Source organism: Artibeus jamaicensis, unplaced genomic scaffold (genome assembly GCF_021234435.1).
Source record: "Artibeus jamaicensis isolate MK-2021 breed Jamaican fruit bat unplaced genomic scaffold, CSHL_Jam_final contig_482, whole genome shotgun sequence".
Classification (NCBI taxonomy): Eukaryota; Metazoa; Chordata; class Mammalia; order Chiroptera; family Phyllostomidae; genus Artibeus; species Artibeus jamaicensis.
The window spans coordinates 2,953,413-2,966,747 of NW_026521857.1; the positions used below are offsets into that span (position 1 = coordinate 2,953,413).

Here is a 13,335-nt window from a genome sequence, read left to right on the forward strand (position 1 = left end):
TGCGCTCTGCTGTGGTGGACCACCTCCAGCCCTTTCCCACTTCTCCGCGAGTACAGCCTGGCTGAGAAGGGCGCCTCGCAGGGCTCCCAGCGGCCAAAGGTTCCCATCTGCTGTGTGCAGGATTCTGCTTTCTGACACACTCAGCCACACAGTGACCCCTGGAGAAAGATGTGTCAGTCAGATACTGGCCACTGGCAGGCGCTCCTGGAAGGAGGAGATGGCTCCTGATCCTGAGGGGACAGTTGTGCACTCAGCCATTTCCCTGAGGACAGAGGCGGGTGTTGCATTCACAGCCCAGGAGTTGGTTTTGCTCTGAGGGACCTTACAGTCTCAGCCCGGGGCTGCTAATGGGTTCTGCCCAAGTCATCCCTGCGTTCCTCCTGCGGGGTGTGTCAGCACTCGCCATCGTGGCTGTGGTCTCTGATTTCCCTCTGGCCACACGTGTCACATTGCCCTTGCAGGACCGTGAGGGCATGTGTGAGTTGTATGAGTGTGCCATGTACCTTTTGTGACCAGAATGTGAGGAAATAGAAATTAAAAAAAAAACTATAAGGGAAGAGAATCTGGACTAATATTCACCAGGCTGGGAGCTAACAGTCCTAAGGTAGATTTGTGCTATAAATTCACAGTCCTTTTGGTGAACATATTTGAGAGGAGACAGCGTCTTCTCACAAGGGGTCTCCCAATGCACTGGGTAAGGCCAGGAAGTTAGGGAGAAGTCATGTATTCTCTGTCTCCTATGGAATCAACGTGAAGTCAATTTGAAGCTCCCATGTCACTCTCCATTTCCATTCTTGTTCCTCTTTCCCATGTAAACGGATCCTTTCCTGGACAAATAAACCCATCCCATTTTGAGAACTACATGTTTTCTAATCTTTTTAGAACTAACAAAGATATATTCAAGGAATGCAAAAATGCAAATCCAGACTGGTGAGACATCCCTAACATGCATCGTGCTGCTGGGGGGGAAATGTACGTACGAGTCAGGGGACACTTCGTTTTGTTATATCCCATGGATAGAAAAATGTATTTCTAAAAGATTATCAGACATGGGAAAGCACTTTGAGTTTAATGAGAATAAACTATATCACTCCTTCGGGCTTTAGGACTATTGGTTGAAAAACGAAGCTTTACTAAACTATAGAGGGATGGCCGTGACTGGCATAACTCAGTGGACTGAGCACTAACCAGCAAACTGAAGGGTCACATTCAATTACCAGTCAGGGCACATGCCTGGGTTGCAGCCCAGGTCCCCAGTTGGAGGTGTGCGAGAGGCAACCAACGGACGTGTCTCTCCCTCCCTCTCTCTCTTTGAAAAGAAATAAAAAATATTTTTTAAATTATAGAGTGATAGATCCAGAGACAGTCAGGAACATGAGAGTTTTAATAAAGGAGAACTACAGAAAACTTTACAAAAGAATTTGACCAAAACCCCTTCATTCGTGCATCTGAGACTCTAGGATTTTTGTTTTCACTTTTCTAAACAGCATGGATCTCGCTCGAACACGAGTTGTTCTTTTCCAGAGGCAGGAGCTCAGAAGAGGCCTTGGGAAGCAGCTGCGGGAAAACCACTGCAGCCCCACTGACTGGAAGGGGGAGGGAGGGAGGCCGAGGGCTCCTGCCAGCTGCCTCCCTGCCTCTGCCTCAGCCTCCTCCCTCTGACCTCTCCCTGGGAAGTGCTGATGGCCCGGGTGAGGACTGGCCCTCGGGGAGTGAATGTAGAAAAACCATGACCTGCACATACTCTGCTGCTCCTGGGGGAGTGCGTGTGTCACAGTAGAATGGGCAGGAGAAGAGCTGTCCTGGGACCCGTTTCTTACTTTTTATCCCTTGCTTCACTTTGGAAAGTAATCAAGGGCTGTAGATGTTGTTTACAAAGGCCCAACCATGGAGAGGCATTGGCAAAATCTGGAACCATCATATTGTGTGAATGAATGAGTGAATGAATAAAACATACATTCTGATACAGTTTTGTGTTGCCTGAGCTGTGCACGTCAACCTAACCATGATGCTATCCTTGGCCGCCACTCAGCAGTGACCCCCAGAGCTTCCTCTCTTTTTTGAATCACTCTTTGTCCTTGCCCCAGAGATCTGTGCTCATCACAAGCAATCTTAAAAAGTGAGGACAGTAAGGACAGAGATACCTAGGTAAGGCTCCAGTTAAGAAAGAGTATCTGGATGCTTGTGTATACCAGAAGTTCTGGCGTGAGTTCAAATCAGGCCTTTCACTGAGATTCAGACAGTTGCGGGCATGTTTGCCAAACATGTCCTGGGTCAATCAAAGGGCCGTTTTCTTGTGGGAGGTCAGCTCCATTGTCATGGACACTCACGCTGGGCAGGCATCCTTTAGCAGTAAGGTGATCAGGTGTTGTTCTGTGGCTTTTCCAGCAGTTGAAGGGAGGAGACCTCACTGAAAAGAATAAACCATCTGAGGAAAAAAATGGCCAATGCCATCTGATCCCAGTGGGTGCTGTTTTGGTGACATGTTAAAAATTAAGTGGTGACTCCCAGAAATAATTGGGATAATTTGCTAAGGTTAGAGAGTATATATTTTTGTGACACAGGGAATGCTGTAAGTCATTTGAATGTTTCCCTTGACTTATTCTTTTTGGTTGGTACCTTGTACCCAGTTTGATCCTCGACCTCTAAAGAGAAAAAGTATAAAGATAATCTAATCAGAATGTCACCTGTCATTCTGTTGATTACCAGAGTTGACATGTTTAAGTGACTATTAAGCAAGTGTCTCCTCCTCCGGTTTTCTTCAGTGTCTCAGATCTGAATGGCTTTATCAAAAAGGGAGAATTTCCCTACTGTGATCTTCCCATCCGTGAGCCTTTCAACAGGAAACAGAGGGTTCACCAGTATGGTAACTTGCGGAGAGTTTATTTACAACAGGATTAATTACAAAGTTGTGGGCAGGCTCAGAATCCTTCTCAACACAGAGCTTCGGACAGCCTCTGTCACACAACCAGAGCTGACAAATGATATGAATCCCTGTTTTTCAATGTGAGTCATGAAGGTTGCTACTAGTCGTGTCTTCCATTAGAACCAAGAAAACAACAGACTGCTTATCTCCTTTGACAGGAAGAAGCTAAGGATACGTGGGAGTTTCTCAGATGCAGTGGTTAGAAAAGGAGATAAGTTGTGAACCAAGAAAGACCTAACTCTTAGCTCCCCAAGGCCAGTAGGATAACACATCTTCAACTCCACAATGTCATATTACGTATATCATATTCATCTTTTTAATTTCCACCTACCTGGCACCTTATCTGGAAAATGTTCAACAGATATATCTTGAATCATATTGAATTGAAATGAAATAAATACTAAATCAATGTTATACCTATTTGTCTAAATGGTGTATCCTAACTCCTTCCCAGTCTTTTTATTTCTGTAAGATAGAATCCTTCCCCTTGGGTGGAAGGCCAACATCTTGCCCACTTCACTTCCCTTTTAAGTACTCAGTGATCTCCCTAAGTTCAGTAAGGTTACTAATGACTGAACCCCTTTAAGGATATATAATCTCCAAATCTTCATATGCTCAGTAACTCACCTACTTGCCTCTACCACGGTCCCACCCAGCAGTGGAAACAGCCTCCTCCGCCCTTCTGTAATGCCCTTGTCGTCACACTTTCCTGTGCATGCAGATCTCCTGGAAACTCCTGTGTGATCATCTTCTGTGTTAAAACAACACAGATTGCTCCACTCCCAAGCTGCTGACTCTGTAGGTCTGGAGTCCAAGAATTTGCATGGTTAGCGAGTCCCAGATGATGCGATGCCACTAGCCCAGGGACCACATGGAAGCACGGATTTAAAGGAGTACTTCACAATCCTGAATGCGTGGTCAGATTCGGAAGCTGTAGAAAATATGTATCTGTGACTGAGCTCTGACCTAGTGTAGTCTGATTTAATTGGTCAAGAGTGTGGCCCAGCCAATGGTATTTTTAAAGGTAACACAGGCTATTCTAATGTGCTACAGGATCGAAATCAAGCACTCAGAAACCGCAAACATGGCAGAGATCAGAAAAATAGACAAAATGCTATAGGAGGAGGACCAAGGATAATGTGAAGTTACAAGTGGAGAATGGTTTTTGTTCCCACTAGACTAACGAAGTGTGGTAGTAGTTAGAGCGGTACTAATGCACTGGTTCTGCTGCAGTCTGTCTTTTGCCTTGACGTCTTACCAGATTGTATTAAACTTGTTGAAAACTAATGGAAGGTTATTAAAAAATACTTGCCACACTTAGGAAGAGTATCTTAACATGCTCCTAGGGAGTATGTTAACTTTTAAAATAGAGACTCAGTAGAGCTATCTATTGGAAGATTTATTTTTTAAAAAAAAAGAAAAGATGAGAGGCAAAATTTTAGTTTTTGTGTTTTGGGGAGAAGCTAATGGCAGGAGGTAAAACACTATATATTTGATGACAGAAATTTATTATATCATCCATATGCATTCTTGCTAATATTGTTAGTTCCCATACTTAGCTCTGAAAGGTCCAAACCAATGTCTAGTATAAAATAGATGGATGACGGATGGAATCACAGATAGATGGACTGACAGATACATGGATAGATACATTATGCATGCATACGTGCACAGAGAGACAGATGGACAGATGGAAGCATGGATGTATGTGCAGGCCGATGAATAGATGGATGGACTAATGCAGATCAAGCTAAAAGTGATCAAATTGCCTTGGTTACTTTAAACTGGTAGAAAAGTGGGCATTTTCTTAATTCCCATATTACTTATCTTTTTTAAATAATATATTTTATTGATTATGACATTACAGTTGTCCCAATCCCCCCTTCATTCCCCTCTACCCTGCACACCCCCTCCCACCCACATTCCCTGCCTTTAGTTCATGTCCATGGATCATAAGTTCTTTAGCTTCTATATTTCCCACACTCCTCTTGCCCTCCCCCTGTCTATTTTCTACCTACCATCTATGCTACTTATTCTCTGTGCTTTTTCCCCCCACTCCCCTGTTGTTAACCTTCCATGTGATCTCCATTTCTGTGGCTCCACTCCTGTTTTAGCTGTCTGCTTAGTTTGCTTTTGTTTTAGGTGTGGTTGTTAATAACTGTATGTTTGCTGTTCTTTCACTGTTCATATTTTTTATCTTTTTTTTTAGATAAGTCCCTTTATCATTTCATATAATAAAGGCCTGGTGATGATGAACTCCTTGAACTTGACCTTATCTGAGAAGTGCTTTATCTGCCCTTCCATTTTAAATGAAAGCTTTGCTGGATAGAGCAATCTTGGACGTAGGTCCTTGCATTTCATGACTTGGAATATCTCTTTCCAGCCCCTTCTTGCCTGTAAGGTCTCTTTTGAGAAATCAACTGACAGTCTGATGGGAACGTCTTTGTAGGTGACTATCCCCTTATCTCTTGCTGCTTCTAGGATTCTCTCCTTCATTTTAATCTTGGGAAACTCCCAGTCTCACACCAGAGTGTTCATTGGAAAGTGGGGCTAGAGCTGAGCAAGTGAGCTGCATTGTTCCCTCTCTGACCCCTCCCCCACGAACAGCACCACAATGCAGCCAAGTGGGTTGCCTCGCCCTGGCGAATACCTAAGGCCCCTCCCCCTTACAACATAACAGCCAAATGAGCAACATATGGCCCAAATGAGCAAAACTCCAGAAAGAGAACTAAACCATAAGGAGGTAGCCAGTCTCTCTGATGGAAAATTTAAAGCCCTGGTAATCAGGATGCTCACAGAACTGATTGAGCCCAGGCGCAAAATAAAGCAACAAATGAAGGCTACCCAAAGCCTTTTGAAATAAAGCGAAATATTCAGGGAACCAACAGTGAAGGGAAGGGAATTGGGACTCAAATCAATGATTTGGAACAAAAGGAAGAAATAAACATCCAACCGGAACCAAATGAAGAAACAAGAATTCAAAGAATGAGGAAAGGCTTAGGAACCTCTGGAACAACTTTAAATGTTCCAGTATCTGAATCATGCGGGTGCCAGAAGGAGAACAGGAGTAAGAAGTTGAAAACTCATTTGAACAAATAATGAAGGAAAACTCCCCCAATCTGGCAAAGGAAATAGACTTCCAGGAAGCCCAGGGAGTTTCAAAGAAATTGGACTCAAAGAGAAATACACCAAGGCACACCATCATTAAGTTGCCCAAGGTTAAAGATAAGGAGAGAATCTTAAAAGCAGCAAGAGAAAAGGAGACAGTTACCTACAAAGGAGTGCCCATAAGGCTATCAGCTGATTTCTCAAAAGAAACCTTACAGGGAAGAAAGGATTAGAAAGAAAGTATTCAAAGTCATGAAAGGCAAGGACCTGTATCCAAGATGACCCTATGCAGCAAAGCTATCATTTAGAATGGAAGAGCAGACAAAGTGCTTCTAGATAAGGTCAAGTTAAAGGAGTTCATCATTATCAAGCCTTTATTATATGAAATGTTAAAGGGACTTATCTAAGAAATTGAATAATATAAAAAAAACCATGAACAGTAAAATGAGAACAAACTCACAACTATCAACAACTGAACCTAAAAAAAAAAAACAATGAAAACAAAAAGTAAGCAAACAGCTAGAACAGGAACAAAAACAGAGAAATTGACATCACATGGAGGGTTCTGAGTGGGGAAGAAGAAGGGAAGAAAGGAGGGGAAAGATACAGGGAATAAGAAGCATAATCAGTTGGCATAAACAGATGGGGAGAGGTTAAGAATGGTATAGGAAACAGAGAATTCAAAGAACTTTATGTACAACCCATGGACATTCACTAAGGGGAGGGGAATACTGGAGGGTTGTGGGGTGCAGGGTAGAGGAAGAATAAATGGGGGGAAACTGTAATGGCATAATAAGATATACTAAAAAGAAGAATCCTGAGCACAGCCTACATGGGCCTCACGGCCTGGCCCCTGCCCTGTTTCCCACCATCCTTCTTCCCCTTACTCTCTCCATTCCAGCAACCTGGCCTCCTCTGTCTTTGGAATCAGGGCACAGTGTCATTTCCTCCGGGAAGCTTTTTCTGATGACCTATAATTTGGTCAGATACCAGTATCACTGCCCCAGGTGACTCACCATGGAAGCCCTTACTATAGTTACATCTTATAGTTAGTTCTGTGACTATGTGATTATTGACTGTCTCCCCAGCAGCCCCTTTGTGTCTCTGAGTTCCAGAAGGACAAGACCTTGATCTGTTTTTGCTCATCACTGTGCCCCAGCATCTAACACAGAACCTAACCCAGAGCTGGCACTCAAATAATTTGTGAAATGAAAGAATGAATTTACATTTGAATATATAGCTGAGTACATAGCATTTGTTTTTAAGAACAGGTCTGGGTGGGAATGAGAGAGAGGAAGATTGATGATGTAATTCCAGGGACGTGAGAGGGAAGGGTCCAGACGGCAGAGTAGAGACAGAACTCCAACATTATCTCCTTCACAGTTTTGCCCTGCACTCGGCTCTACTTCTGCATATCTGCTGATCTGGTCCACCCTCCAGAGGGCCACGCTGAGATGCTGTAAGAATCTGTAGTGCCTTCTGAACTGCTACGAAAGTCTAAATCATCTCCAACTGACTTACCATTTTGAGGACATTTTATTATAGTTCGGCTCCTGAAAATTATGGATCCAATTTTACATGCAAATTTTAATCACTGTTGTACACCTCTAAACTGAGAGCTCCTTAAGAACTCTTGGTGCTTGGTCCTCAATGGGGCTCTTAGTAGATGCCGGGTAGATTGGTAGGTAGGAGAAGGAAAACAAAATTTAGGATCCTTAAAACGTGGTGATCTCATCCAGGGCTCTCAAACTCAAAAGCTCACAGGGGCCAGGAATGATTGGAAAAGAAAAGTGGGACAGATGTCACTGCGAACACACGTATTATCTGCATGAGTGCTGGGGACTGGGCTCTTGAGAGCACACACGCCCTACCTAAAGGCATTGAGTGGGGGGTACTCTAACATCTGAGTATGCCGAGGAGAACTCGAAGTCAAATCCAACCCAGCAGACATCAGTTTGCTACTTCTGACTAGTAAGGTATGATGGTTGTGGTAGTTAGAATATCAGCCCCCTAAAAGATGACCATGTTGTAATCCTCAAACCGATGAACATGTAACCTTTGATGGCAAAAGTGAGTTTTCAGTTGGATTAAGTTAAGGATCTGAGATTATTCTGTATTACCCAGGTGAGCCCAATGTAATTGAAAGGGTACTTCTAAGAGTAGGCAGGAGGGTCAAAGTCAGAGAGAGGTTGAAGGTGCTGCACAACTGGTTTGGAAAAGGCATAGGGAACGCAGCAAGCCTCTCAGAGCTGACAAAAGCAAGGGAACAGATTCTTCCCCTCTTCCAAAAGAGACACACTCCTCTTAACTTGCGGTTTCAACCCAATGAAATACATTGGACTTCGGACCACTAGGACTGTAAAATAGTAAATTTGTGTTATTGTAAGCCACTAGATTTGTGCTCACTTGTTATAGCAGCAACAGGAAGCTAATACACTGGTTAAAAATATTCAGGCTACAGAGACAGAATACCTGGATTTAAGTCCTGGCTCTGTCATGTGCTTGCTGGGTGACCGGGGGTAAGGTATGCAACTTTCTGTGCCTCAGTTTCCTCATTTGTATGATGGAAATGATAGTACATACTACCTCAAAGGAATACTATGAAGATGAAATGAATTAGCATACATACAGTTCTTAGAAGCATGCCTGTGCTTTTAGACATTAAATAAGCACTAGCTTATTAAATTACTGTTTATTATTTGCAGAAAAAAAGAACATAGGCCAGGCAGGGTCAAATACTTTGTCCTAGGAACACAGGCTCAGAGCAGAGCGAGAACTAGAACTCAGACCCCCTAACTCCTGTGCTGTTCAGTGCTTTGTCATTACAATGCCACAGAACCATATTCCTACCGAATTTATTTTCAAAGTCAAAACAACTAATTACAGCACATGCCATTCCAGTGGGCTTAGCTGCATTTCACAGCTATGATTAGCCTTGAGGTTCTCAGACCCTTTCAAGAGAGATGAAACATAACTGAAGGTGGGCCTCATTAGAAACCATGTATGTTTGACTAAAAGCCTGCCTAGTTAATAACAGAACTTTCTCTGGTTACAATAGAGCCCCTCATTGTTTTGTCCCCTCCAAACATAACCCATAAGAAAAACACAAAGCAGGCAGAACCAGGCACACGCATCAAATACTGAAACGGTGGGCTGTTCAGGACAAGCCAGCGGGCAAATTCCACAGACATTTATGGGCATAAAACTCCAAAACACTGGCTGACCTTCCAAGATGCACTCTCCACCTTGCAGCCAGAGGACTTGTTTAAAACATATTGTCCCCCAAATCCTAGCTTCGTTTAACACCTGGGTTTTATGAAATGGTCTCGTCAAGGTAGCTGTACATCCCTATAAAAGGAACAAGTATTCTTGGGGAAAATACACAGAAAGGTGAGGTAGAGCCCTTACAAAGCTCATTCTAAGCGGAGTCAGTGGCTGCATTCCAGACCTGTGATGCCAGTTTGCTCAGCTGTGTGATCTCCAGCTCCCTCCTGCAGTAGGAGGAGGCTAGTTTGGAAAGGACTTCAACACTGCTGAGTCCAAATTTAGAATCTCCAATATTGCAAATTTCCAAATGGGTAGCTATAAATGGAAAATACTTTGGAATACACTTTCTAGCGATTTCCAGGGTGCAGACCAAAAATTCTTTCTCTGGCCCTGAAACCCATTCCTAGCCACCTGTAGCATATGCAGCAGTGGTATGGGGGTATCACGGAGAGTATTGTTTGCGGGCCCACTGCAATAAAAAGAACTGCAAGTGGCAACAAGATTGGATTTGAAATGTTTACACGTACATCTGGGTCTTTCTTCAGATTCCATGATGCAAAAATCTTGCCAACTATAGACACTAGTGGCCAACACTTGGGGAGAAACCAGACTCTCTACTGTGGGAAGAGTGCTCCTTTCTAGGTCCTGCTGGAAGACTTCGAGAAGCTTCAAACTCCTCCCACAATGATCTGACACACCTCGTCCCAATGGGCGATGCAGAATGCCAAATAATTGCAGGGCTGTTAAATGATTTCCAAGAGCTTCAAAACTGTGAATGCCCCGTGAATGCCAGGGCCTGCTGGGTTTGCGTTGGCTGTTCCCGGAACCTCACACCGCCATCTAAGCACACAGTTCTCCCCTTTGGTGCCCTGGCCATTCACTGGTGACTTTTGTGTCACTATGTGGTGCCTGCCCAGTGTCTGTCCCCAACCCCCTGCTGTTGCATCATAGCAAGTTCATGTCCTTGCTGTGTTTCACTTGTTAAAGCTAAATTATGTGCCATGCCCGGCAACAGAAGTGTCACTTCTGTTCCTGTTCATTTGCCATTCCATGTCTAATAAGGCCGGGTGGCAATGGGTGAGGACAAGAACAGCAGCTATTGTTCTTTGCAGACAGACAAGTTTCTTGCTCCTCCTTGGGGCCACGAGCCTCCTTCTATTCTAACTGGGTCTGCACAGACAAGGCAGGAAGTGAGCTCTAGCCTCAGGGTTGGGAGAGAGAGGCAGAGGCCAAGGTCTGCAAGTGAGGAGGCCACAAGGAAAGAAAGGGACTTCTGTGAAGACAAGTCCACTTGCCTGGAGGCACTGGAGGAGAGGGCTGGGGAGGGGCCTGCAGGGAGGAAGAGGAGGGTCAGCTCTGTGGGGCATGACGTGAGGTGCCTTGCCTTTCCTGGGCTTGAAATTGAGGAACTGAGGAGGCGTCAGTGGCCAAAGTCAGTCTTTCAGAGCCCAGGATGGAACGAGAACTCCAGCCACTGGCTCCGTCTCCTGTATCTACACGAGCCAGAGGGATTAATGACCCAAGGAGGATATGATATGGTCCAGAAACTTTTCCTGGATTTTTTCCGCAGGCGGCTGAGCCAGAGGCCGACTGCAGAGGAATTGGAGCAGAGGAACATTTTGAAACGTAAGTGACTAAGCCCATGGCAATTCCTGATGTGTTTGTGGTAGCACTCGTTATGATTTAATGTGGGCCACGAGGTCTGTGCCTTGTGCCTGGGTGGCAATGACTGAGAATGTCTGATGGCTGAGGCTTCTTCCCCGTGTGTCAGAACCTCCCAGACCAGCTCCCCGTAGAGCGGGCGCATTCTCATCCACCCGGCGCTTTCAAAGCTGTGGGCTGTCTAAGCACCTTTTCTATAGTGGGCTGTGAAGTCAGACAGAAGATGAAAATTCATTGTGAAAGAACTTATAATTAAGTGATTTTGAGGAGAGGTAGCACCACCTTTAATCCAGAGTTGGCCTGAAAGCTGCCAATACTACATTAGAGGCAAAAACAAGGCAGAGATGGCCGTTTGAAACCTGAGGCGAGAACACGTCACTTTCCATTGCAGCTGGCCGCTGGCCATCAGGTCCCTCTTCCTCCGAACACTCCAGGTAAAGTCTAGGAAAGCATTTCCAGGAAAAAATGCTTTGTGTGTGTCTCTCAGCTGGCTTCTGGTGCGCCTGACTAAGCTCTCACTCAAGGAAAACTCACTGTCACAGAGGACAGAAAAAAATAAATGGGGCCCTTGCTGAGTTTAGGACAGAGGTATTTGAATATGTACAGCAAATCCAGATGGTGCTTAAAGTATACAGGGGTTGGCAGAAGCAGGTTTACCGTTGTAACACAAATAAATAATACAAGAATTAAATAATAATACAAGAATAAACTATTTCACATGCTCACAACTATAAACTACTGTTGCCTACCCCACATGTATATAAAACAGTAAAAGAAATCAAGCATCTCATGGACACCTGTATGCCTCAGTTTGGTGGGAGATACTGAACACTTAAAAAATAAAACCTCTGCTGGCCTTCTGCCCAGGCATTACAACCGCTCTCCTAGGGAGGGTCGACAAATCATGTTTTTAGTTTGACTCATGATGCTTTCTTCGCACATGCACATCGCCTGCCAGTTTCTCTCCAGAAAAGAAAGGCAGATGTTCTGCAGAATTTCACGGAAACGCCGTGCTGTGCACGTGCGCCCAAGCACGGGCACACTCTCCTCTCATGCGAAAACTCGGTTCGCGTGGGTGGTATTTCCACTTAGACCAAACTTAAACTAGAGTATTCTTGATTTTACTTGTCTGCCCTTCCTCACTGTGGTCTTGTGACCCAAGTGGCATGGAAGATTATCGAGGCTGAGCTGTTGAATTTCCCCTGGGAAGGCTACGGTGGGAGCCGCGTGGGCGGGCCGCCCCTCCGGAGCACCCACCTGTGTGGCGTTGGCCTTTGCCGACACCCCACCTCCCTGCACGGGGCGGGCCACTGGCTCCACTCTCTCAGTGGGTGGTATTTTTAGGGTTGGTCTTCCTCAGTCTTGAGTGCACCTCCCATGTTTCCTAGGACTCCAGGAATTGATGTATGTATTTTTAACCAAGGGGTGTTCATTAAGGCTTCTAAGCTCGATGTGCTGTAAAACAGAGTTAGAACTTTTTCAGATGATTTCCATGGTTGGAGAAGCACTCGGTCTGTGTGATGCCTCCCTTTCGGCCCCAACCTGATCCTGATCTACGGTGAACTAACTCTCTGTTGTTAGAGAGAAAGAAAAACGGAGTGTCCCTTCATTCCTAAAATCACAAGTCAGGTAAATAAGCTTCCCTCGAGGGGGAGCTAAACACTTCCCAGAGATTGTTCAGGTTTCAGAAACAGTTCTCTTCTCAGCAACGTGTGGCTTTCGGAAAGAGAGGGCATCAAGTCCCCAGCTCACCCCACTTACCCAGACCCCTGGGAGAGCACGGGCTGATGCTTGCATTGGTTTTTTATTTCCATCCAGAAAATACTCAAATCCTGCAGACAGTTCAGTAAGCCTGGGTATCCTAAATTCGGGAGACCAAAGAGGCTTAAAAGATTGTTTCCACATCTCCTTCTATTTCCTCTTCCTCCTTGTCCTGTTCAAAGAGCTGCAAATTCAAGAACCGCTTGAGCAGATAAATCTAGCTTGATCATTTCATAGTTCTAAAACTTTTCGGAAATAAACTCATTTTTCCTATTGGTTCTCATTTTTTCTCTGCATTCTAGAACATTGTTTTTCTAAATATGTCTTTCTTTTTTATTTCTCCAATCTGATTGTGATGTAAGAAATTTTTAGTGGACTAAAAAAGCACCCTCAAACACATTGTTCTAAAACCTACTTGCTGAGCTCTCGGTCGTGGGCGATACCGCCCTGCCCGGGCTTCTGGAAAAGGTGCACAGAGATGTCAGGCTCTGTGGCGAGGCTGGCGTCTGTGTCCCACGCCCAGCCCCGCCCTGCCCCGCCCTGCAGACAGAGCTCGCTTTGTTCAGCAGCCAGGGAGGCAGTGTGCACGTCTGAGCACACGCTGAGCACAC

At 44.9% G+C, this 13,335-nt stretch overlaps 1 protein-coding gene across 5 annotated transcripts in view; it reads left to right on the forward strand.

Annotated features, from left to right (window-relative positions):
* The window catches only part of LOC119051265 (phosphatase and actin regulator 1), a 293,468-nt gene that overhangs the window by 267,178 nt on the left and 12,955 nt on the right, over positions 1–13,335 (forward strand). For all 5 annotated transcript variants that reach the window (XM_053668235.1, XM_053668234.1, XM_037147945.2 and 2 more), the window contains one exon: positions 10,872–10,927. In XM_053668235.1, coding sequence (XP_053524210.1) covers positions 10,872–10,927 — 56 coding nt within the window. The remainder of the gene's footprint in view (positions 1–10,871; positions 10,928–13,335) is intronic.